The sequence below is a fragment of the Balaenoptera borealis genome (genome assembly GCF_965194805.1).
Source record: "Balaenoptera borealis genome assembly, chromosome: 5".
NCBI classification, from domain to species: Eukaryota; Metazoa; Chordata; class Mammalia; order Artiodactyla; family Balaenopteridae; genus Balaenoptera; species Balaenoptera borealis.
Genome location: NC_138862.1, coordinates 70,624,678 through 70,650,331, shown reverse-complemented (window position 1 = coordinate 70,650,331; position 25,654 = coordinate 70,624,678). Strand labels below are relative to the sequence as shown.

The 25,654-nt window shown below is 45.9% G+C and overlaps 2 protein-coding genes across 6 annotated transcripts in view; one reads left to right on the top strand and one right to left on the bottom strand.

The window, feature by feature from the left end:
• Positions 1-25,654, top strand: part of HEG1 (heart development protein with EGF like domains 1) — an 81,143-nt gene that overhangs the window by 21,141 nt on the left and 34,348 nt on the right. For all 5 annotated transcript variants that reach the window (XM_082392273.1, XM_082392272.1, XM_082392275.1 and 2 more), the window contains exons 2-10: positions 1,709-1,996; positions 3,702-4,001; positions 10,302-10,655; positions 11,785-12,132; positions 15,714-16,010; positions 16,646-18,001; positions 20,069-20,185; positions 20,820-20,939; positions 25,440-25,543. In XM_082392273.1, coding sequence (XP_082248399.1) covers positions 1,709-1,996; positions 3,702-4,001; positions 10,302-10,655; positions 11,785-12,132; positions 15,714-16,010; positions 16,646-18,001; positions 20,069-20,185; positions 20,820-20,939; positions 25,440-25,543 — 3,284 coding nt within the window. The remainder of the gene's footprint in view (positions 1-1,708; positions 1,997-3,701; positions 4,002-10,301; positions 10,656-11,784; positions 12,133-15,713; positions 16,011-16,645; positions 18,002-20,068; positions 20,186-20,819; positions 20,940-25,439; positions 25,544-25,654) is intronic.
• LOC309628867 (small nuclear ribonucleoprotein G) lies at positions 22,770-23,222 on the bottom strand. The gene has a single exon (XM_082392359.1). The coding sequence runs from the start codon at positions 23,143-23,145 to the stop codon at positions 22,915-22,917; it is 231 nt and encodes a 76-aa protein (XP_082248485.1). The 5' UTR covers positions 23,146-23,222; the 3' UTR covers positions 22,770-22,914.

The window sequence follows — 25,654 nt, the reverse complement described above, 5'->3', positions numbered from 1 at the left end:
TTTATAGAGTGCATTTTTCCTGCCTTCCATTTTTAGTCAACCCTCCAGGGAGACAGCATGGTTCAGTGCTAACCATGTCCTGTCTTCATGTGGCCATTCTTTTCCTTTTGAAGACTGGAATTCCTTGAGCTGACTGGATCTTGGGATATCCATCCTTTGTTCCCTGAAGAAGGGGACGTGGCTGCTTCCAGAGGCCCAGCCACACTCACCATTGGCCAAGTCTCACACTCATCTTGAGGCTGTAATAGAACTAAATCCATTTCCTTCCCTTTGCTCATGGCTTACCAGTTTTGGAGCATGGGTTTTAAGTCCCTTCTGCCTCCCCACAATCACTTTTTTTCAGGCTTCTTTTGAGAATAACTTCTCTCATTGTGCCAAGTTGACCAAGAGGGTAGGGAAGGCATCCTCAAATCCTTTCCCTTCCTCTTTGGAGGCCAGCTTGCCTTTGCAGCTCAGAGAGGAAGAACAAAGGTTACATGCTGTGTGGGTCACTCACTGCTGTCCATAACCCCAGAGTCCCAAGTTGAACTTGTGGACTTGGTGGCTGCCCCAGAAACACCCGTCCACATCCCATTTCTAGCTGACTGTGGACCTTGCCTGTCTGGGCCTGGGCCCCAGAGGAGCCCAGATGCCTAGGAAGCTCCCTCCTCCTTAGGAAGCTTCTGTTAATTATCACTTACAGGAAACAGAATAGGAAGCATGAAAACAGTAATTCTCAAGGGGCTTGTGGAGGAAATGATTCCCTTAGGAAAGTTTGTCAGAATCTCTTTACAGAAGAATTTATAATCACCACCCCTCCAACTCCAGTAAGTGAGCCACTGCTTCGGGTTGGAGTGGACCAGCTTGGGGACGGTGTTGAGAACCATTGCTCTAGAATTGCACTGTCCATATAGCAGCCACTAGCCACATGTGGCTAGCGTGCTCTTGAAGTGTGGCCAGCAAAATACTCTCTGGATTTTAAAGGTTTAATACCAAAAAAAAGAATGCAAAATATCTCAGTAATTTTTATATCAATTACATATTGAAGTACCATTTTGAATATGTTGGAGTAAATAAAATATTTATTAAAGTTAATTTCACCCGTTTCTTTTTACTTTTAAAAATGTGGCTACTACAGAATTTAAAGTTACCTACGTGGCTTGCATTTGTGGCTTACTTTATACATCTCTTGGACAGGGCTGATCTAGAAGATAACTTGCTCCTTTGGGATTGTGTGTGTGTGTGCGCGTGCATGTGCGTATGATATTTTGAGTTGAACTGTAGGTTCTGCCTGCAGCCTTTACTGGTCCGATGGTTGGCCATTTTTGCCTGACTCGTATAGATAGAAGTGACTTCATTCATCCCTGCAGAGCTTTCTCAACAGCCCACGGTCCTAAGCAGAAAGAAAAATATCATTCCCAAATGGGAAAATAAAAACGGGTTTTTTCAAGGACCCATGTGATCAGCAATAACTTCAAATTGGTCTCTTTCTATCCATTTTCATCACTTATTCCACTTATTATAAAACTTAACCCTATATAGTATTGTTGCTTCATAATTTCTTCCCCTGGATTGTAAGAATAATTACTGTTGGAAAGAAGAAAGGTGAGATCATTCTCCTTGAATCCACTTCTCCACTGATATATCTGCTCATATACCTTTTCTGAAGGTTTACTTCTCTTTTCAGAACCCAACAAGTCCTCACTGATCCATTTTCCTATTGTTTCAGCTGCTGTAAAAAACCACTGGCTAGAAAGCAACACTGAACAACTCCACACAGAAAATATTACCTTTGATCAGAATCAAGTGGACTTTTCAACAGTGGTCTCCAAAGAGGATGTGATGGTTCCGACCCCCAGGAAGAGCCACGCTTCTTCAGATGCTCCAGAAAACTTCACTCCACAAACTGAAACAGCAGCTACAGGAAGAAGTGACTCTTCAAGGAGGACAGATTTCACCATTTCCCCTGTTGGGCCTGAGAGAGCAGCCGCTCTGACTTCCCAGAGCAGCACCTTAGGTGAGTTTATGCTGATGACACTCATGTCATGCATGTATGTCCAGTCCTGGAAAACCTAATGTCTGCTGGTCTCTGCCTTCCCCCATCCTGAGCCGCAGTGCTCGGCCAAGGGTCCTGGGCCGGGGTGAACCAGACCTGTGCCTTGGGCTCCACCTGTGGCTCACTGTGGTTAATTGAGTTGTAAGCCTAGACCAGGTGAGGGTGCAGTTTTGCTGAGTGGCCTGACCAGTGCCATGGAATCTACATTCCATGGCCAGACTGAATCCACACAACATCAGCGCTCCTGCCACACGCTGCAGTCTCCTAGGTACCGGGTCTGGTGGGCTGCTTGGCTGCGTGTTTGTGTTAATGTAGCTCAGATGGCTGTTCTCGCTGCGGTCCGCACAGCTCTGTGGTTTGCCATTTTCAGCAAAGGATTTCAAGAAGGGGCTGGGGCTGGATGAGCAAGATTTGATTGAGGAAGGGAAGACAAAGAAAGCTAGCACCAACTGGGTACCTACGCTATACCAACATGTCTCTCAATTCTCACAGCAAGTGGTGAGGTCCCATTGCTCTCATTTTAGGAATTCGGAAACTGAAGCTAGAGAAATTAATCAATCCAACGTGTGTAGGTCAAACAGTTAACAGGTTTCAGAGCTGAGATTTGGCCTAAGCCTGTATATCTGAGCGAGGTGGGAAGGGTGGCTGAGGAGTGGGATGCCTGGACCATATGAGCAAAGATACAGAGGAAGGAAGAGAAGTGTGGCCCCTTCGTGGGTGGCAAGGCCAGCAGCCTCCCTCGGAGCAGACATAAGTCACGCACAGAGGAGAGGAGCAGCAGGTAGGACAGTCATGTGGGTGGGGTTAGGCACAATTACTGAGGACTTTGAAAACCAAGCAGTTTTGATTCAGTGTGGTGGGAAAAGTCACTGGAGGTTTTTGAACAGGCAGTGACATGATTAAAGTGAATTTGGGCAGGGTTCACTTGGCACGTGGGTGTAAGATGTCTGGGGTGAGAGATGGGGCAGAAGGAACCTGGAGTCCAGGGGACCACCCAGGCAGACACAGAAATCCAGATACCAGGTGCTAACATGTGGCCTACTGGCCTCAGGGATGGAGAGGAAGGGATTGGTAAAGACTTGATAAAATCGATACAGCTTGGTGATGTGATGGCCTAAAAGTAGAGGCTGAAGCCATCAAAGATAACCCCATGCTTTCACACCCTAGTGATGGGAGGTCTTGTTGGGGGACTCAGTTCTGTAAAGAGTACATAGGACAGTATTTTAAGTTCCATTCGTGAATGATGGATATAGAGCTTAGAAACTGCACGTGATGCGGCCTGGGTTTGTTGGTCATCCAGATAGTGGAAATTTTGTTTATGTTAAATTCAAGTAAATTCTGGGACCAACTTTGTGGAATGTGAGTGATGAGTCATGATGATCAGAAGCCGACCTCTGGTTCTTTATCCTCTGATACTTAGCTTCACTGTGCCCCTTTGCTGATAATTTTACCACAAAATGCAGAATCTTTGTTTGTGAGCTCTGAAAACAGTCTTTGTCTTGGTTTGTGGTCTCTCCTTCAGGAGGTGATTTTTCATAGAATGAACAATGGCTCCTAATTTCTTCTCGTGCCTATTTTATAGAGGTCAGAGGTGAGCCCACTCAAAGATTGTTCAGACATTTGGAAGTCTGCTGGTGGAATTTTAATTGTTGCTGTCTGCTTTCAGCCTTGGGAAAGCATCACCCGTCGTCCAGCAGTTCTGGGTCAGAAGGAAGAACCGCCCCTCCTCACACGGAAAGCGGAACATCCTGGGGTTCCCCGGCAAGGGGGCAGGGGCTCCCTGAAGAAGTGACGGTGCACACCCAAGTGGCTGCCACTTCAGTTTTGACCCAGTCTTCTCTTCCTGCTGTGGAGGGGGGAGAAGAGACCACACTCCCCAGGCAGAGAAATTCCTCAGGACCAGAGCTCTCCTGGCTGCCTCTTTCCAGGACACCGGCTTACTTCCCTCCCTCAGACCAGTCCGCATGTGAGTACTGCTATCCCAGCTGCACCCTCTGAAGTCATTCGGAATAGAAATAAATGGCCCCGGATCGCCAGCTAGTTACTGCTCATCACGGGGCCAAGGGGAAAGGACTTTAAGCACCAATGCAAAGTGTTGGTTCAAAGTACAACCTGCCCAATTTATCTCAGTGTTGAAGTTCATGTTTAAAATGTATTTTCTTTAACTGTATAAGGAGGAAAATAATAGTTGGTCTGGTGGCTGCTCTAGGCCTTTCCGTCCACCAACCCCTGCTTTTCCCATCTCCCCACACATACACACTACACACATACACACATAACAAAGACTGAGTGCGGCTGGTGTGTGGTCTTGCACAAGGGGCCATGTTCTGGGGTGAATGAAATGGTGAACATTGTTTCATTTGATGAGGAGTTATATTTGTATTTCTTCATTATTGCAAAAATGTTTCTTTCAAATAGATAGACATTTTTCTGTCTCATCAGTTCAAAAAAACTATACAGGCAGGTGTTTGCAAGACTGCAGCAGTGGAGCACTGGCCTCTCTGCGTTCCAACCCCTAGTCATCAGTTACGTCTCTGCGCAGGCCTTCCATCTCCACTGAGCCTTTTGTCAACCCTCTGAGCCTCTGTGCCATGTACCTTGTCACACCAGCTTGTCTGATGCCTACTACCCAGATAGACTGTAATCCGCTTGAAGACACAGATTGTGTTTATTACTTCTCTTAGGTTCCTCTGCCCCACAGTGAGGTACAGTTGATGAGTAAGGGGATGAACATGTACCCAAATATGACAGGGGTCATCCAGCCACAGGCCAGTGTTGGAAACTCTGCCCACTGTTTCTCTTTTCCGAGGTTTTATACCGAGCCTGTGCGTGCTTCTTGTGTTTTCATCTCCATGCCACGGGGAGCAGGAGAGAGAGGGTTGGAAATATTCTTGGGAAATAGGTGGCTTCAGAAATTGCCATTTCAAAATTTTCATAGGTCAGAGGTTTTTAGAAGTACTTTACAAGACTAGGGGTTCAGGTTTATGTCATCAAAGCAAAAACAGAACCCAGAGGTCCTTTCTGGAATGCCTATTTAAAGCAGCCCATTCCCCTTCCATATACTCTGTATACAGTTTCCTGCTGACTGGGTATATATATAATTTATGATTCATATTTTTAGGAGATTGGTTTTTAAGATTATTAAACATTGGTTAGATAGGATAAAAGCTACGATCCTTTCCAGCTTCAAAGTTCTGTGGTTCAGTGGTTTACAACCAGCTTTATGAAATGGTGGAAAGGAAACATTTTCTAGGAAGCTAAACTTGATTCTGGTCAGGGTCATTTAATATTTATACTTTAAATTCAACCCACTACGGTGGTATATATACTGTGGTATATTTGAAAATCAGCCTACGTTTCCAACTACTGGCCTTGACTCTGTAGTCGCCTATACTTTTTAACATTAAAAAAATAATTAGCCCTCCAATTCCTTGAGCATTCATTCTTTTAGAACCTTATACTTTTAATTTTTGAAGAGTTCTACCATATCGTTCCTCTTCCTTGAGTTTCACTGAGCATTTCTATTTCTTCTTAGTGAACTGGCTGTCCTGTGCTAGGTAGGGTCCCGCCTCCCTCTTAGATACTGGAGGGCGCTTTGTGTGCTGTTAAATGAGGGGATAACCAGGCATCCAGGACTGTCTGGATCTAGCCTGACAGCCCCTGCTCTCCTCCCTGCAGGGATGCAGAGGGGACATGAACGAGGATCTGAAGCCACATGGGAAACGAAGCTCTGCTTTACTTTTAATGCTGGGCCGGTACCTTCTACCCTGTTAACCAGAGCTCTGGTGTACCTCCTACCTCCCCTAAAATCCAAATCTTGAGATTTAGATTTTCTGAGCACAGGATCTAGGAGCACTAGGCATGCAGGCAAGAGTGCTGAGAAAGCCAGCAGGACTTGCCCGAGGCAGACCGGGAGTCACCCAGCCCAACTGGCCTCTCTGTAGGGAATCGAAGCCAAGAGGGAGTGGGGTAGGGGCATGTGCTTTGTGACACTTGGCTGCTCTGTCCACTAGTAAACGTGACCCAGTGAAGGTCCTGGCACTTGGACCAGTCAGATGAGTGAAGCTTCTCACTAGGTGAGCGCTAGGATTCCAGCCAGGAGCCTGGCCTGGGGAGGATGGGAGTCCTTATTTGAAACATGAAGGGATTAGACCAGTTGATCCCAAAGATCCTTTCTAGTTCCAGCATCTGTTATTCCAGACACATCAGCCTTTGTATTCGGTGACTCCTTTCACTTCTCATTCTGCTACATAGAAACATCACACAGCACAACCTCGTCTGAGGCTCAGGTAGTCAGGGGTTACCTGCTTCCAAAAGTAAATTGCATGCTAGTAAATGTATGTGTTAAAGCAGGTAAAAGCCCAGACAGCTAACTCAGATTTTAAAAAAAAGAGATCGGAAGCTGTTTGAAATTATTTTGCTTGCTGCTTTAGATCTTTTGTTGCTTTTTTTCCTTCTGTACTTTTTATATTTTCTATAATGACCATGTACTATTTGATAATTAGGGGGAAAAGTAAGCAAAGCAACTAATAGGGAAAAAAGTTCTCTTTTAAAGGCAAAAAGAGATATGTGTATGTTGAATTACGTGAAAATGGCTACAACTGAGCACTGAATTTAGTACTGAGCTTCCTGGAAGCCAGGGCACAAAGGGAAACCAGGTGAGGCATGATATTATTGTCAGATAAAGTGAGTATACAATTTCATCCATAGGTTTCAGTGTTTTGGGGGCAGTACATTCTAGGAGGACTATTTATATAAGGAATGTTGAGGCTCATAACAGAAAATGCCTTCAGTTGCTGTTTTGTGGAAACTGTGCTGATGTTCTTTAAAAGGTGATATTTTCTGTCGATTCTCAATAGGAGCTGAGGGTGTAATAATGGATCTCAACTCATGGAAGTGTTTCTATGGGTAGCTGAGCTAATGTGGTCCAGGTAAATTGCTTCGTGGTGATTTCACTTTGTAAAGGAAGCGGATATAAATAACTCAGAAGGTTGTAGATTTAGCATATCTTTCCCAAATATCAGCCGCTCCTGCCAGATTTTTGGCAAGTTCTGGATAGCAGCCAAGCCAAGGGTGAGCACTGTGATGCATGCCTGAGGCTCCAGTATGTTGTGTTGTGATGGGAAAGTGACCCATATAGTTTTCTCAGAGGAGCAGGCGTTCCTTTCACCTCCTATTATAAAGATTAGGGAATTTAGTTTTTTTCTGCTCCCAAATGGATGGTCTTCCCATTTTTGAATGGCTGCTTCAAGGGTAGAAAATGAGCAAGGAAAGGCAATTATTAAATAATCAGTAGTGCTGGTCTACTGATTAGAAACATGGTACCTTTCACCCTAGATGTATTTAGCAGGCACTCATTTAGTAACATAAGTGGTGACTGTAGGTTAGTTTGAGCAAACATTGTCTCTTTTTATTAAGAAGCACCAGCTCTACAGAAGTATTCACACTGCTTCCTAGCTTTACTGTGAGGATTGAACAAGATTATAGATATAAAGTACTTACTTAGCACAATATATGGAGGTGTACATGAAGTAGTGGCACATCGTAATTGGTTAGTAAAAGGCAGAGCTTCTAATACTGATGATAATGAGATGGTGAAGCAGTGTTCCACAGATCCCTCAGGGTCAGGGAAAACCTAGCCATTTTCCTTTTGTGACTTCCAGCAGTTGTGACTTTTACAATTGTTATTTCTGAGGCCATTGCTTTGCTGGACAGGTGTTCATGCCGAGTCCAATAAAACCTCACTGTGCATTGAATTGATGAAATAATGCAGTTTACTGGGCATAAAAGTGTTGTGAAAGAGCACTCAGCAATCTGACGAGGCTGTAATTGGCGGATATAGATGGTGACTCTGATGAAGTTAGGCCTGAGAAGCTAAGCGGGCAAGTGAGGATTTGGGGCATGTCTGTGTTGTGCTTTCCTTTTTTTATACTGAACCTTTTTTGTTTGTTTGTTTGTTTGGAGCAGAGAAAGGTTTATCGCAGGGTCAAGCAAGGAGAATGGGTGGCTTGTGCTCAAAAACCCCAGGTCCATTTGTTTTTGTTTTTAAGTAGGTATGGCTATAGGATGAAACTATTTTGGTGTCCAGGTCTTTATATTCCCATGTTTTAATTACTAGTTTTTTTTTTTTTTTTTTAAAGATATAGAGTCCACTGTTCTAGTCCAGAGATTTTCAACGTATGTGTTGGGGTTGGGGGTTGGGGGGATACATATAGAAAGGGAGAGGATGTCTTTTTTTTTTTTTTTTTTTAATTTTATTTATTTATGGCTGTGTTGGGTCTTCGTTTCTGTGCGAGGGCTTTCTCTAGTTGTGGCAAGTGGGGGCCACTCTTCATCGCGGTGTGCGGGCCTCTCACTATCGTGGCCTCTCTTCTTCCGGAGCACAGGCTCCAGAGGTGTAGGCTCAGTAATTGTGGCTCACGGGCCCAGTCGCTCCACGGCATGTGGGATCCTCCCAGACCAGGGCTCGAACCCGCGTCCCCTGCATTGGCAGGCAGATTCTCAACCACTGCGCCACCAGGGAAGCCCTAATTACTAGTTTTATGGATTGCCTGCATCTTCCTTGTCTCCATGAAGGTCCAGTGACCAGACCTGCGGCCTATGTTCTAGGTATACCTGGTTCTATGGTTTTGTACAAAGGTGAAAAGAACCTTTCTGTTTCCTGTGCTCTCCCTATATGTGTATATTTGATATTTATTTGTGCTTTTGGTCATGACTGCACATTGGACTCATCTTCAGGGAACCGTTTATAATGAGAACTTTCTTTTTTACTTTCCTGGGTCATAATTAACAATTTGAAGCCTTTCATTATATAAGTGTAGAGAGTACTTTTTTAAAATTTTGGCTTAAAAAGAAAAAAAAGCACTCTTCCTTCTTACCTTTGGATCTTGCCCACTCACCAAGCTTTCCCGCAGTTTATTCCTGTTTGGAATGAAGATTTCAATGTGCCCTTCTGGAGGTCATTTCTCAAGGTGTCCTTTGGAAAGTTCTTTGTGGAAGGGAGCCACCAGCAAGCCACAGTACTGCTGCAGAGCACACTGCACATTTTGACCAAGTGGTGTATAATTCAGTTCTTGAGGTTCTTGACAATTGATCCAGTGTCTGCCATCCATTTCATCAGAAAAGCTGTCTCAACCTGGAGTCCCTGACCTGCTGGAGTAGTATGTGAGCTCGAGAGCTGGTCTCCCAAGCCTAATGAACTAACTATAGTAATGGAGCCTGTTGCTTTTGGATGGAATTAAATCAAATCAGTGGGGTAACAATCAGTATCTCCTGCTGATTAGAAGCTCTGTTACTTAATAAATGCAGCTCGGTTAATAGTCTTTCAAAACATAAGGTTTACTATGGCCATGAGGTGGGGAATAATAAAGAACACTTGATGGTGGCAAGGCTGCGAATTACTTTTCTAGGCCAGCATTGTTCTGACTGTGGTCTGCAGATCCCTAGGCCTCCTCAGTGGTGACTGGGCCCCCTGCAAGGCACCCACTTTGATTCATTTTTATGTATGGGGTTTTTTTTTTAATTATTTATTTTATTTATTTATGTTTGGCTGCATTGGGTCTTCTTGCTGTGGGCTTTCTCTAGTTGCAACGAGCAGGGGCTACTCTTCGTTGCACTGCGCAGGCTTCTCATTGCGGTGGCTTCTCTTGTTGCGGAGCACGGGCTCTAGGCGCACGGGCTTCAGTAGTCATGGCATGCGGGCTCAGTAGTTGTGGCTCGCGGACTCTAGAGCGCAGGCTCAGTAGTTGTGGCGTACGGGCTTAGTTGCTCCGCAGCATGTGGGATCTTCCCGGACCAGGGCTTGAACCCATGTCCCCTGCATTGGCAGGTGGATTCTCAACCACTGCGCCACCAGGGAAGCCCATATGTGTGGGTTTTAATCTATAATAGCATTTGAACAAAAGGGTTACACTGCTAAAACAAAAGAAAACAAATCCTGCACCTTGTTACAATGGTCTGTCCTGTGTAAGTAATAAAGTGGGATTCAAGAGCAGAAGTCTTTAGCTTCCTCTATAAAGACAAATGCAAATCATGTCTAGAGGCTTTCTCCTGTCTTCCTCTTGGCTTGATCTGAAGCTTTTATCATGCTCGGTGAAGGACCTCATGCTTCTCCACTTAGCTCTGTGAGGAGAGGGCGGACGAGTGTGTTATGTGTGTTTATCTATTAGATCCACCTTATCTATATTCATCTACCGAAATGTAATTAACATCATTTGTATCCAGATACACCCCAACTAATCTTGAAGCATATTTTCTTCCATTTTAGCTTCTGGAAGTACGGAGGATTTAAACAACTCCACTGCTGTCCACAGCCCCTCGGTCAGTGGGACAAAGAGTGTCCATGTTGCTACCATGTTCCCCGACGGTGTCCCAAGGATGCTCCAGTCTTTAGCCATCAGTCCAGGACCTCTAAATGAGACAGAGCATTTCCCTGAGGACTCTGAAATGACCACAACTTCAGTATCAGTCCATTCTTCACCCTCTGAGGCAGGGTGGAGAAGAAACAGTGGAGTAGTCAGGAGCCCAGGGGATGGGGAACTCACAGAGCCATCCACGGAAAATGGAGTTGGCCTTACGTCTTCCAAGGTCTCAGGAGAATTTTGGCAAAATGATTCCCCAAGTAAGTCTTTGATCTTTATTTGATTTATTATGGACATTTTTAAATTGTTGCATTTTCTCAAGGAATCACTTTAAGACCATTTGCAACCTTTAAAAAAAAAAAACCACTGTGTTCTTGAATAACACCATCTCCTTTATCTGGTATACCACATTATCTCATTTTGATTTTCATCCTCATGACAATGTTGTGAAATTAGTCAAACAGGCGTCATTCCTCCTGCGTTCTTGTAGATGAGGAAACTGAGGTTCAGCGGGTTTAAGTAGTGAGTGCGTGGTCTTTAGCTCACTCATCACAGAGTTGAGACCCCCGCCTTGAGCTCCCACTGCTGGTGCATCTTGTCACTCTGCAGCATATCTTCAAACTGAGAGCTGGCCTGTTCTTTAAAGCTAGCTTCAGTTATCTTACGTACAGATCATCTTTACAAAGAAAATGTGCAGATATAAACATACTCCCTAAATTCATGGTTTTAGTGTACTGCCTATAGTTGATTTTTTGTTTGCTCTACTTCAAAATTAGAATAATCTTTTTTTTAAAAAAAAAAATCTATTTATTTATTTGGCCGCACCGGGTCTTAGTTGCAGCATGTGAGATCTTCGTTGTGGTGTGCGGGATCTTTTTAGTTGCGGCATGCGGGATCTAGTTCCCTGACCAGGGATGGAACCCAGGCCCCCTGCACTGGGAGCACAGAGTCTTAACTGCTGGACCACCAGGGAAGTCCCCAAAATTAGTTTTATTAATAATAGAACTGTCTTAGAAAAATGCTCTAAGCACAATATTTGGGCACATTGTATTTGATGGACATAACAGCATACTCACTGGCTCATACCACCCCATGTTTTTGGGGAAAGAGAATAAAACACTCAAGCCTATAAGTTACTCTGCTTTGCACATACTGTTTAAAAGCTCCTGTCTTCACCAATTTTTGTTTTTAGTATTGATCTCTTACTGACACTGAAGAGTTTTGAAATAATTATTTAGAACCTGAAAATGCACGTCAGGTTGCACGTATGGTAAATACTATACAAGGTCCTTGCAAAGGGCACCTTCTCCTAGGGAGGACTCGTGTCTCGGTTGTGGAGGGATCTCTCTTGCATCCATGTGATGGCCTTTTCTCTCTGACACCTTTCAGCCTCCAGAGGACACCAACTCGCCAGCAGCTCTGGTGCGGGGAGTGGCAGCCCCGTGTCTCAGACAGCGACTGTGTCTCGGTCAGTCCCGCCGGCAAGAGGTGGAGAGAGCACTGCTCGCTGGTTCTTGACCGACAGCGAGCCGTTCGCAAATGCGACCGGAAGCTCCACTTCCCATCCTGAGGTTGTGAACGCTTCGGATTTGACCCGGTTTTCAGCCTCCGCCCCACAGTCTCGAGGAAGTGACCCAGCGCCTGGTGAGAGGAACTACTCTGAACCGGCCACCGACTCCTTGTCTTCATCCTCCTCAGAAAGCCTGGGCTCCTCGGCACCACGCGGGGAGCGCTCCAGTGAGTCTCCGTTCACGGAACCGCACCCCGCGGACGGTGGAGGGGTGCCTGGGCTGCGATCTTCTGCCGCGTTAATGAAATAGCTCCGTGGGCCCCTCATTATTCCTGGGCCATCCTTCTAGCTGGTTGATACCGATATCCCTGTATATCCCCCAGTTTTTCTGTTCCATCTCCAAGATGCTGCTGTTGGCACGTGCCCCTCCCACGCACAGCTCCGGGACTTCTCTGCCGTGTCCTTCCACACCGTATAGCGCCCCCGCCCCCCGCCGTACCCCCATGCCTGCCGCAATCACACAGCTTCTGGAAGGTGAAAGTATCACCTTCTCGTGAGTGGTTATTCACCCCAGGTCTGGGCTTTCATCGAGAGAAATTCTCCTTTCACCCCCTTTTAAACGGCTTTATTGAGATATAATGCACATTCGATACAATTCACCCACTTAAAGTGTACAGTTCAGTGGGTCTTAGTATATTGACAAAGTTGGGCAACCATCACAACTACCTAATGCCAGAACATTTTCATCACCCCCAAAAAACTCTGAGCTCATGAGCAGTCTCTCCCCATTCTCTGCTATGCCCAGCCTCTGACATCCACTAATTTACTTTTTGTCTCTATGGACTTGCCTCTTCTAGACGTTTCTTATACATGGAATCATACAATATGTGGCCTTTTGTATTTTTCACTTAGCATCATGTTTTCAAGGTTCATCCACATTGCAGCATGTCAGTGCTTCGTTCCTTTGTATAGCCAAATACTATTCCATCGTATGGATGCACCACATTTTGTTTATGCTTTTATCCATTATTGGATGGGTGGGTTGTTCCCACCTTCTGGCTATTACGAATAGTACTGTTGTGAACATTCAGGTACAAGTTTTTGTGTGCTCTTGGAATTGCCGGGTTATATGGTAGCTCTATTTCTGACCTTTGAGGAACTGCCAAACTGTTTTCCAGAGTGACTGCACCGTTTTATATTCCCACCAGCAAAGTGCGAGGGTTCCAGTTTCTTAACACCTTTACCACCACTTGTTATCGTCCAGCTTTTTTGATTCTAGCCATCTTAGTGGGTGTGAACTGGTGTCTCAAGTGGTGTTGGTGTGCAGTTTTCCCAGCTGACTAATGATGGTGAGCATCTTTTCATGTGCTCATTGACCATTTGTATATCTTCTTTGGAAAAGTCTATTTAGATCTTTTTTTTTTAATTTTTTTTTATTTTTGACTGTGTTGGGTCTTCGTTTCTGTGCGAGGGCTTTCTCTAGTTGTGGCAAGTGGGGGCCACTCTTCATCGTGGTGCGCGGGCCTCTCACTATTGCGGCCTCTCTTGTTGCGGAGCACAGGCTCCAGACGCGCAGGCTCAGTAATTGTGGTTCACGGGCCCAGCTGCTCCGTGGCATGTGGGATCTTCCCAGACCAGGGCTCGAACCCGTGTCCCCTGCATTGGCAGGCGGATTCTCAACCACTGCGCCACCAGGGAAGCCCCTATTTAGATCTTTTGACAGCTTTTAAATTGGGTTATTTGTCTTTCTTTAATTGCACTGTAAGAGTTCTTTGTATATTCTGGGTACTCGTCCTTTATCAGAGATAGGATTTGCAGACATTTTCTCCCATTCTGTGGGTTGTCTTTTCACTTCCTTGATGTTGTCATCTGCAGCACAAATTTTTTAATTTTGATGAAGTCCAGTCTATCAATTTGAGAAAACTTTTCCTTTGATGTTCCTTTTTAATAATGTTTTTGGAAAATATTTAAAAACAATTCTCAACAGCCTTATCAATGTAATTGTATGCTGACTAAAGCAAAAATGCAGTAACTTATCATTTAAGCTTATAATAGGTTTAAATTCTTACCTCTCCACCATTCATAATAGCAGCTCTTTTCCCCCCTGCTATGAGTACCCTAATTGATGAGGAAAATTAACATTTATCACTACTGATGTGATGTGGAAAAGCGTACGCTTTATCGTAAAGAATACCACATGTATGGGTGGAGGCTATTTGTGTTCTTTTATGTCTGTGAATGGAAAACACACTATCTGTCTCCTAAACACAAGGAATCCTTTCCGCCCTACCCCTGTGGCGCTCAGAATTTTTGCCATCTCAGACCAGGAGCTCATGTCCCATAGCCTTTCCCTCCTCTGTCTCTTCAGTACCCTGCGCTCTGCAGTCAGGGCGCAGTTGATTGGTGTGGAAAATGCGATCTCAGTGTGAGTGGACCTTGGGGTTCGGTTCTAAAGCACCAGATAAGGAACAGCCTCGTTCCTGAAACCACCTCACTCTGGGTTAACATAATGCTTTCTCTCTTTTCCTCTGAATAGCCCACAGCTGACTGATTCTGCCATCCAGTTTTCAGAGTTCTTGGTTCATTCCTTTTTCTGGATTCAGATGCAGCCCCTCTGTTTCAGGGCATGACTTTCCCCTGTGTTAAGTCTGTCAGCCTGACAGGGTTGTTGGCCTAAGTCTTGTGTAACAGAGCCCCGACCATCATTGTCCGTTCCAGCCCTGTCCTCTTTGCCAGGGAAATTGTGCTCGGGTACACTCAACTCTCCAGCCTCTCCTGGTGGACTTTCTGTGGGTCTCTTAAGTCCTGCTGCCTGGGTCAGACCACATCTGTGACTGGGTCCTGGCTTTCTCAGTGCTGCCCCAGGTCACTGTGTGTCCCTGTCCCCATTCCTGTCTGTCAGTTAATGAAAACCTATCATGAAGAGAACCTACACTCAGCTTTGTATCCATTTTCCACCAAGGTAGGTCCATGGGGTGTCAAGGGCTAGACTGGTCTGGGAATAAGAATAAGAATCAGAAAAGAGCCTGTTTGTCTCATTAGATCCAGATATGTAGGCCAAGAAGAATTGGACCTCATTTCCATCATTTCTGAAAAGAAGGATTTATTTGATAATTTAATATAATAATCTAAGATTCTTTAAGTTTATAGCATAAAACATATACCCAAGAAAGGAGGAAAAGGATACTTATTCATGTGTCACCTGTCCGTGTTCCATCCCTACCAAGGAAATAAAACATATACATTAAAAAAAAAAAAAAACCAAGCCCACCCGTAACCTGCGACCACAATGCTATTTCTCACTGATGTGCTAGGGTGAAGAACTACACTATAGAATGACAGACACTATAGAGTGACAGGCCCTGTGTCGGTCGTGTATCGCTGGTCCGACCAGGAGGTAAAAGCCTTCCAGGTGATACTGGCCTCCCTCCCAGGCCTTGTCGGGTCTAAAGCCCCAGCAAGGTTGTTAGTCTTTTGCCCACTGTTCACCTCTCCCGCTGCCACCACCAATTTCCCTGACATAAACACTATTTATTATGTTATCACCAAGCAGAAATACCGTATCAATCCTGTTCACTGAGTCATAAACCTTCCCATAAATCCAAGCCACCTGAACAGCAACGCTGACCCCCGCACTGCTTCCTGAGGTTTCGGTCACTGGTGCCTTTGCAAGAACAACACACATTTTGGGTTTTCACCTTGTCAGTTTCAGATAAAAACACTGAGAAAGCGTAGGGAAGCGTCTGGCTCACACAGCCCAGCTCTAGGCCCCGAGTGACCGGCCCTCCCCTTTTTGGCCCTCTCGCAGCCACCGAAGACAGTCCTGAGCTGGCCGTCAGTTCTGAAGTGGAGGAGGGGGCTTCTGAGGGGGCGCCCGGAGCCCGCGCTCACAGCCCGCACACCTGGGCTACTTTCACTGGAGTCGGAGAGCGCACGCTGCGATCTCTCACCAAGGGCAGCACGACTCCTGGGGATGTGGAGCGCTCAGCAGCGACGCCCAGAGACGCGGAGCGCCCCACTCAGCGGGGGAACGTGACGGCGACCTGGGACGCCCACCCGGTCTCGGGTTCACTGGCAGCCTCGCGAGTCCTTGGAGGTGACGGAGGTGAGGGGCAGGATCTCTTGCCACATTCCCTCAGCTCATCTGTCAATTTGCTTGTGATCCTAGAGTGACTGAGTTCGCTGTCGACCCAGAAAGTGCCTTACCGGCTCCCTGTGAAGAGGACTTTCCGGGTTCTCCCACCTCCCCAACACTTGCCCCAGGCATTTGCGGTGCTGTCTGCCAGGATGCTTGCAATAAAGAAACCTGGCCATGTTGTGGCTTAGGCCAGTCTCCTGGGAAAGAAATATCTCATTGTACAGAATGGAAAGTTGGGAGGGTTTTCCTTTTTCCATTTAGGCATAACAATTGTTCTATTTGGGGTCTTAAGAGCTTTTCAGATACTAATTTGCTTTCATCAAAAAAGGCCTGTGGAGGGAATCTGGACCTGTTCCCTATTCTTCGGCCCCTGGCCCCGCTTCTCTTTTATTACCATTTCCCCTGCTGCCGCTGTGCTCCTCACAGGAGGGCAGGTCCGCTCACTGTGGACTCAAACCCTGCCTGCCTCCCCGTACTGTCTCTATCCAGAGAAAGTGTGTCACCCCCAGGCGTTCAAGGGTGGGACACTGAAAGTCAGTCTCATAGTGCAGGTTCACAGATGTCTGTTCAGTTTGACCTAACTTTGGTTTTTCCCTTTGCAGTCACTGGAATGAGCTACGATGCAGTGAGCGGCACCCACCCTGAACACGGGACGTCCAGTGACTACACAGACCACACCTACGTTTCAGCTCCTTTCACCAAAGGGGAACGGGCACTGCTGTCCATTGCAGACCACAGCTCATCCTTGGACGTAAGGGAGAGTTCCACCTCTTCTGTTAAGATCTCAGGCTCTTTGCATTCAGACTCTTCTTCCCCTTCTCAGGCTCAGACAGAGAGAAGCAACGTCTCATCCCACGGTGGGGAATACGCTCAGTCTTCCACTGAGGCACTAGTTCTGCGCACGGCCAGCCCTCCATCCCGCACACCCACCGTTAATATGCTGACCACTCTGCTTCTTCTGGACCCGGATGCTGAATCCGTTGGCGATACATCGTTGTCCTCTTCGTCAGGGCCCCCCTTGCCCCAGCCCTCAGTGTCACAGCCCTACCGGTTCTCGTCATCCTTGCCACCGACCAGGGCCTCCACTCACCCACCGCAGTCCGCCCCTGATGTGCCCACACCTTCGTCTTCCTCGCCACCACCCTCACTAGTATCCCTGACAGCATCTGCCCCTGTCTCGCCGTCTGTCTCACAGACAGTCCTCCCACCTTCATCTTCTACCCTGGTCCTGCCCAAGGCAAGGGACACTCCTGTGACTTCAGCTTGGACGTCGATAATGGCATCATCCGTGGCAACGTTCCCCAGCAGTCAAACAGCAGATCCTAAGAACCAGAGCAGCCCACACCTTGAGAAGATCGTTACGGAATCAAAGCCACAGAGCCTGGAGACTGTGCCCGTGGAGGCCACGGAAACTGTAACAGTGAGGTCTACTCTGGGGATCCCTTTGCCCCTGGCCTTAACGGAGTCCTCCGCTGAGCAAACCCTTCCAGCCACGAGCACCAGCTTAGCCCAGACGTCTCCAGCTTTGGTAGCTACCACTCTCCAGACCTCTCATCCCCCCGCGCCCAGCCCCCAACCCCCATCAAGCACAGCATCTCTGACGGGTGGTCCTACCACAGTACAGACAGTGGCTGGAAAACGGCTCCCGCCAACCAGTCCTGAAATTCTAGTGGTACGCATCTCAACAGAAGGTGCCGTCACCACAGAAAGGAACCCAGTGAATAGAGATGCTGCCACCGGATCGATCGCCCTGACCAGTGCGCCCATGTCAGCAAAAGAATGGACCACGGGGCTTGCCCCTACAGAAGAGCACAGCCTGGCTTCACGTTTCCTCAGAACATCTCCTTCCCCCCAAAGCACACCTGTTTCTACAGCTAAGGTGTTGACATCTACATCGACCACCTTCACTGCTCAGAGCAGCACCCAGTCGTCCACAGCCCCGTCATCTCCAGCCTCAGGTAGGACGCAGTCACACAAGCACACTGAGACCGCACGGGGCTCGGGGTGGCTGGTATCCGCCATAGGACAGGGTCTGCTTTGTGATCTCAAATACTTTCTGTTGAAGCACTTAAATCAGAAGAGAATGTCACGGTGACAGTTTTCTCACCCCTGAGTTTCAGAATTCTTCCTGGAGAAAGAGGAGAGGATGCCGTTGGCCATGTGTGACATCAGTAGTAGTGCCATTGTAACTTGTAATGCCCCGTAATTGCAAGAGCTTTTCAAGCATGCCTTTAACTCTAGCAAGGCCAGAGTGGGGTAGTGAAGCAGGACTGAAGGGTGGAAAACTGGAGTCAAGAAGCTTTAGGTGGCCTGTCTGAGACACAGAGTGAGCGGGTGCCTGCTCCCGGATCAGAGCCACGAGCTTCTGAGTTAGTCAGCCAGCCCCCCAGTCACCGGGGAAACTTCTCTTGATCCAGGGGAGCCCAGGCTTCTTTGTCTCCCTAAGATTATGATGTCAGTGGATAAATGTGGGTGGAGAGATGTGTTCAGTGAGAGGATGATGAACTAACCTTTCCCATAGTGACTGTGTGACATTGCCCTTGAGGTTATATATCTTTATATCCATGTTGAAGTTGCTGGGACAAGGGAAATAAAGCCATCCACATGATTCTTTATCACTTAAGGAAAGGTAGAAGGAAGTAGGATGATACCTCCTTTGATGTCAGGGTCAAAATTTGCTGGATATTTAGCTTGTCCAGACTCAGGAAAGGAAAACTCCTATTGGTGAAGGGGTGAAATGGGGACTGAAGGGAGGAGGGGAGAAGGGAAGGGAGTTAGAAACAGAGTTCCAACCAGGCAGCCATCATCCAGCTCGTGGCTGGAGGGCCATGGACCCCACGCAGCCCCGCAGAGCCCTGATGCATTGGTGCCCCCTTCGTGCCAGTGGTCCGAGCATTGCTGGGAAATGGAAGCTGGCTCCTTCTTCTGGCAAGTTTGGGATCCCTGCTTCAGGACTCACAGGCTTCATTTCCAGATGCCAAATATATTCCAATACCAGGTAGAACATAATTCACAAGTGTCCCTTAAAGCCAATTATAGCCATTGCAGTGATAACTATAGGTGAGTATTAGGAACATTGTAACTGGCTGTTGCTGTGTGTTTTGTGACAGAGTCCATGGGTGCAGTGTTTGTACATATAAGTGCTATACTCATGCAGGTGATCTTAGGTAGATATGAAGTAGCAATGAGAAGCAGGGACACCATCTTCAGGTTTAGCCCATTTGTCTTCAGGGTTATTCTGGAATAAGAACTCTTGACTTCTGCCTTCTCTTTCTCATTCTACCACTGACTTTTCTCCTTGGAGATGGTTTTTCTCCTTCTGTTATGAGTTTTGGCTTTTCTAAATATGCATCAGAAACCTTTATTAGGCAGTTATTGTATAACTGTAGCATGACAAGGCCAGTTATACAGACCCAAACAGAGAGTGTGGTCACCGCACCTGGGGGCTGGGAGTCCAAGAGTTCAGTGGAGCTTGTGCATCGCCAGGGCCTGGATGAATTAGACAGGCTCATGGTCACACCGCGTAAAGAGAGGGTATCGTAGTGCTCACCTGCAGGCATTGTTCTGAATGATTGCATGTTGTGTGGAGGCCCGGTTACAGCGTGAGACCTTTAGAAAAGAGAAAACTTGGAGCAGGGAGGATGGTTGATCAGGCATCATTTTCTCCTTAACATGTGTTTTAAATTGGCATTGATTCAAGTAGAATTTAAGTATCCCAAGGCAATGTAATCATCATTCCCGAGCCGAGGGACTTGTAAGCAGTATTTGGATTTGAACCAGCTCCTGCATTTAGGGATCCAACTGTCTAACATGTGTGTATGTACACAGCTAGTGCCAGCATCCAGTCCCAATACATCTCTTCTGCACCTCTGGGAACCCATTCTGTTTCATAGTGTGGCCTCTCAGGGCAAGTACACAGAAATAAGCAAGAATCAAATATTAGCTGGGAGAATTAAATATTTACCTAGCACTGCCCTTACCTTTCCTGTGTGATTAACTGCTCTGTATCTGAAATGTGTTTTCAGTTAACAGCTGTGCCACTAACCCTTGTCTTCATGATGGGAAATGCGTTGTGGACCCCACCAGCCGTGGGTACCAGTGTGTGTGCTCACCTTCCTGGCAAGGAGATGACTGCAACGTGGGTAAGAGGAAGAGTCATCTGCAGTGGTCTACAATACAGTATCACATTGAGATAGGCAGTAAACTCCCTTTTCCTCCAAAAGGTAGGGGAGTAAGATTTTAAAATTCATACCCTGCTTACTTGAGAATTAGCATGCTTATGTGTTGTCTGCAGAGCAACGTTGTCAGACAATGACATTGACGAGCCTGCACGATCTGGCTCCCTTATGCGGGCTCCCTCCATCCCTGCCACACTGGACCGCCCACCACTCCCTGAAAACCCCTACACTTTCCTGCTCCAGACCTTCACTGTGCTGGTGCCCCAGCCTAGAATCCCCCTACCCACATCTGCTGATTAAAATTCTTCCAGTCTTAGTCCAGATGTTATTTGAAATAGTCCTTAATTCTCCCTTCCATCAAAATCATTACTTTCTCTTTACTTTCAAATCCTGCCTTATATTTATAGTTAGTTGTACTCATGGCTGCCCCCACCCTCGGTAGACTGTGGTAGCGCCTTGAGAACAAGGGCAGTGTCTACTCGTTTCCAGGCCCCATCACGCCCAGTGCCATTTGGCCCTTAGAAGTGCCCCTTGTACTGGATTATGATTGTGCTGCCTGCTGCAGATTCACTGTGACCTTGTGTTCCCTTCTCCGCAGATGTGAATGAATGCCTCTCAAACCCCTGCCCACCCCTGGCCATGTGCAACAATACTCAGGGATCCTTCACCTGCAGATGCCCAGTGGGGTACCAGCTGGAAAAAGGGATATGCAATTTGGGTAAGAGAGTTTGTCTATCTTGGAATTTTCTCGGCACCACAATGTATTTTGCAAAATAACATTTATTGATTTTCTCCCTAATCAAAATCAATATTTGCCCGAGGAATAAATTTAAGGAATATAGAAGGGAGTGGAAGACATTGCCTATTATTCCACCACTCAGAGATGTAGCACCTTATTTGCAGTCTTTTTTAGTGTGTATTATATTTTGATATAGTTGAAGTCATACGGTATTTGTACAAACTTTATACCTTAAACATTTTTCCATGTTATTGAGACTATTATACAAACTTTATAATGACTGCATAAATATGCCATCATCTGTGTATAACACTATTTGCTTAACCATTCCACCCTACAGTTAGGGGGAAAAAAATCAAAAGAATATTCTAACCAAAGAGTAAAAAAAAAAAATTTAGGGAGAGAAAAAAGAGAATAAAACCCTGATTATCCTACCACATTCACACATTCTTTTCATTTTTAAAAACGATCTTCATGGGCTTCCCTGGTGGCGCAGTGGTTAAGAATCCACCTGCCAGTGCAGGGGACACAGGTTCGAGCCCTGGGCCAGGAAGATCCCACAGGCCATGGAGCGACTAAGCCCGTGCGCCACAACTACTTAGTCTGCACTCTAGAGCCCGTGAGCCACAACTACCGAAGCCCGCGTGCCTAGAGCCCGTGCTCCACAACAAGAGAAGCCACCGCAATGAGAAGCCTGCACACGGCAACGAAGACCCAACTCAGCCAAAAATAAATTAATTAATTAATTTTTAAAAAAACCAAAATGATCTTCATGTTCTTGTCCACAGACAAGATACAGTTTTTACAAAGCTACTGCCATAATTGTATCATACAATTTGTCACATTTTGATCCCGAATTTAATAGATTTTATGAAGATGGTTGGTTTTAGATGTAATCTCCATTTTACAGGTTAAAAAGCAAACAACCCAAATGAAAACTAAGGCCCTGACAAAGTACTAAATGGCCCAGCTTGTACAACCGCTTGGTGAGACGCCAGGTTTGCAGCCCACAGTCCTTCCATCACAGTGCTGTGTTCGTTCTGGGAGCTTTCTTGCACACAGGGTGTGTAATCTGTGTTAGAGTGCCGAGGTCAATGAAGAACTTGAAGAAATTACAAGTGAGGAAGATAGAGTTATCTAAGCTGGATAGGGCACTGGTGGGTACAGTGACTCAACTTGGAATCATCTTATATTGCCCAGTGTCATACTCAACACAGAAAAAGTGCTCAGTAAATGTTTTTTTGAGAGAGCAAATGTCTGTGTCCTTTGAAAGTGTTATTTGCATGACTTGCATTGCCCATAGGCTGAGGGGAATAATCAGAGTTTTTAAGAAGGTGGTGTCAAATGACAAAACTAAAACAATTTGGTAATGAGTTTGATGTCCTTTACTCAAGGGAAAGCAGTCCATGGACTGGGGATGTACAGGGCCTCACAGCAGTGGAAGGAACACTCCTTCTGAGCCACTATGGGCAAGAGTGAGATTTATAGCGTGTAGAAGCAGCAACACGGACACAGGGCATGATTGGCTGGGCTTGCATATCTGACCTTATTTAGAAAGATCAAGGAACAAGGAAATAAGTATAGAGCTCAGAGTTGGCTTCGCTGTTGGGGATTGGCTGACTGATATGCTGCATTACTGGTCAAGGGGAGCGTTTACAGGAACTCTAAAAGTTTGACTTGCTGACGTGGCACCCCAGGCAGGTGCAGCTCCATCTTGGGGCTAGAAATGTATTTCAATAGTTGGTACCCTACTAAAATAATGGTAGAATTTAGAAAATTGTTTAAAATACAAGGATCAAGTCAAAGCGTTATTTTTTTTTTTTTGACTATTACAGAAGTTTATTTAACAAAAAAGTTCAGTAAGAAAATGTACACAACCCAATTTTCATCGTAGTAAAATGTGGAGAGGGGACATGTGGAAGCAGTTGATTTCTCTGGTGAAGACAGCCATTGTTCACACTCGTTCCAAAGCTTCTAACATGATGATACTATTTCCTCGTATTACCACCATTCCAATATTGTTCTGTTGCCCACTAGTTGCCATCTCCACACATTCATCTATCACAAGATTCATAAAGGGATCAAATCCCCTCAGTATTCCTTGGACATGTCTGCCACCATTTAATTTCAATGATAACTTCTTGTCCATAAATTTCTTCAACTCGGGAGGGTGAGCTTTGCTCATGATGTCTACTCGAGGAGCTCAAAGATGCCTCCAAACGGAATTCGAGTCGTCCCTCACCAAAAGCGTTATTTTTAAGGAAGAAAAATCTGGGAATATAGACATCAGTCAAAGTTGAGAAGTCCTCGTATTCTAATAGATTATTTGCAGTTGGGTCACCTATTCCATTTAACTACACCCTGTAAGAAATCAGCAAGGAGTTTTCAGTTTAAGAATGGAGATGATGGAAATGATTTTATTTTGAAACAGTATGAAAGTACACTTGCCAGGGACTCAAATGCCAGGCTTCCAGCTCCATGTCCAGCACCTACAGCACACTGACCCCTGAGCATCAATTTCCTCATCTGTAAAATCAGATTACCACCTGCTCTGCTTCCCACTCAGGGTTATTATGAAGATCAAATAAATAATATATTTGAGCAGGCTTGGAAAATGGTAGGGGTCTCCAGATGGGAGGTATCCTTTGACATTAGTCTTCTAATCTCTTGGATCAGAGCTGAAAGCAATGAAAATGATAAACTACTTTGAATATAAAACAATAATTTTGGATCTTTAAAAAATCATTTAGATAACCTGTGTAAATCAACAGTTAAAAATTGCCCTAAAGCCAGATGATGTAACTGCAGCGTGAAGAAGGGAATGTGTCTGGGAGAGGGCAGGGCTGGGGGGGACACTGCGGTGCCTTATTCGTATTCACACAGATGCAGAGGCCACATTTACTGTCCTGGTTCAGAAGAGATCTGTGTACCTGATGGTTACCATATATATGTTTCTGCACAGAGTCTGGGCACAGACCTAGACCTGTGAGATGGGAGGACAAAGGGGTGGGGTGACTGTTCTGGAAGCCTGTGTGTGGAGGGTCCCACAGGCACCATGCATCAGGAGGAGAGCCACTTATTGTGTTAACAATCATCTTTCCCTTTTCAAGTCATTTAGCTTCATTGTTCATAAACATCAGAGGAATATGCAAATTAGAGCATGCTGAAACGCTTTCATTTGGCCAGGAATGTTTTCAAAGAGCTCCCTGCTTCTCAGAAAGAGTCCTAAGCAGCTGGCTTCACTGAACTGTAGAACAAGCAAAAAGATGTTAAATAAGGATTAAGGGCTTTAGACAGTAAGTATAAGATGTTAAATGTTTTCCCTGGCTCATTTGTGGGCCTTTTTCTTAATTCAGCAGGCAAGCTTTCTATGAAAGAGCAGCTTCATGTGTTTCTGTGTTTGGGTTTATTTATATTTTTTTCTTGTCCAGAGGGAAAGATAAGAATTGAATCTAAAGGAAGATAAGAGCCAGGTATAAAGCAGGCTGTCCTAATTTTTGTTTGCCTGCCCATTTGTAAGTTCTATCACCCTCAGGCCCAATCAGCACAAATTGATGTTAACTAGAATTTTATTTTATGAGTGAAATGGGCCGTGAAAATGGGGCTACTTTCTTTCATGTCTGAACCCAACAGTATCTTGAATATGGGTTGTTTTCATTATATGGCTTGTAGTCGTGGAGTCTGGCAGCCCCCTGAGCGGAGTCCTGCTACAGATGTTTGACACCTTTCTCTGTAGCCACTTGGTTGTCCTTAGACTATGAGATTCCTCAGGGGACTGGGGGTTTAGGGGGAAAGAAGAACTTGGAAGATGGACACACATGACGTTAAATGTTAATTTTGGCCCTTGGGAGCTGGGTGATCTTGGGAAGTAACCTGGCTTCTGGAAGCCTCTTTTATCAATGATAGAACAGGCATTTCCTCTGAGCAAGAGGAGTGGGGAATGGATGGAGGTGACTCTCATGAGAAGAGGAAATCAGAGCACGCCCTTGAAGTGGAGGGCTGACTAACTTGGTAAAAGACCTAGAGAGAAAGAGCTTTCCTCCATCCGAAGCTTTATAGGGGCCCACGAACATTTGTCTTTCCAACCCACGTCTCCCTCCCCTCTTCCTGGAAGTGCGTTCTTTAGACCAGCTCATCTCTCTTCTCTGTTACAGCTTCACTGAGCATCTAAGATGTGGGAGGCCGCTGGAGAGACGAGGAAAGCTCCCTCTCTCAGAGCCCTCGCACATACGCAAAGGGCCCTTTGGAGCCTCTCACCCAAAGGTCTGCTCAGACTGAGTCTTCAGCTCAGCTCAGTCGGTGCTCCCATTGCTAGAGGAGCCCCGAAGAGGGAGGAGTGGTCTCCACCCTCCAGGAGAAAGAAATGCACAGAGAGCATCCTGGGAGGTGGAGGAAAGCTGGGTGCCTTGAGATTTACAGACACTCAGCCTTGCGTAGGTGGACCTTGTGAGGTCTAACAGGTTATGTTTTCATTTTCAGTTAGAACCTTCGTGACAGAGTTTAAATTAAAGAAAATGTTTCTTAATACCACCATGGAAAAACATTCAGACCTCCATGAAGTTGAAAATGAGATCACCAAAACGGTAGGTTTCCCGAAAGGCACCTTCCTGCTAGTCCTTTGTTTTCTAGAACAGATTTTATTCAGAATCGGGAACCTCCTGGGGATCAGCTGTATCTCCTGGGCAGCTCATTTC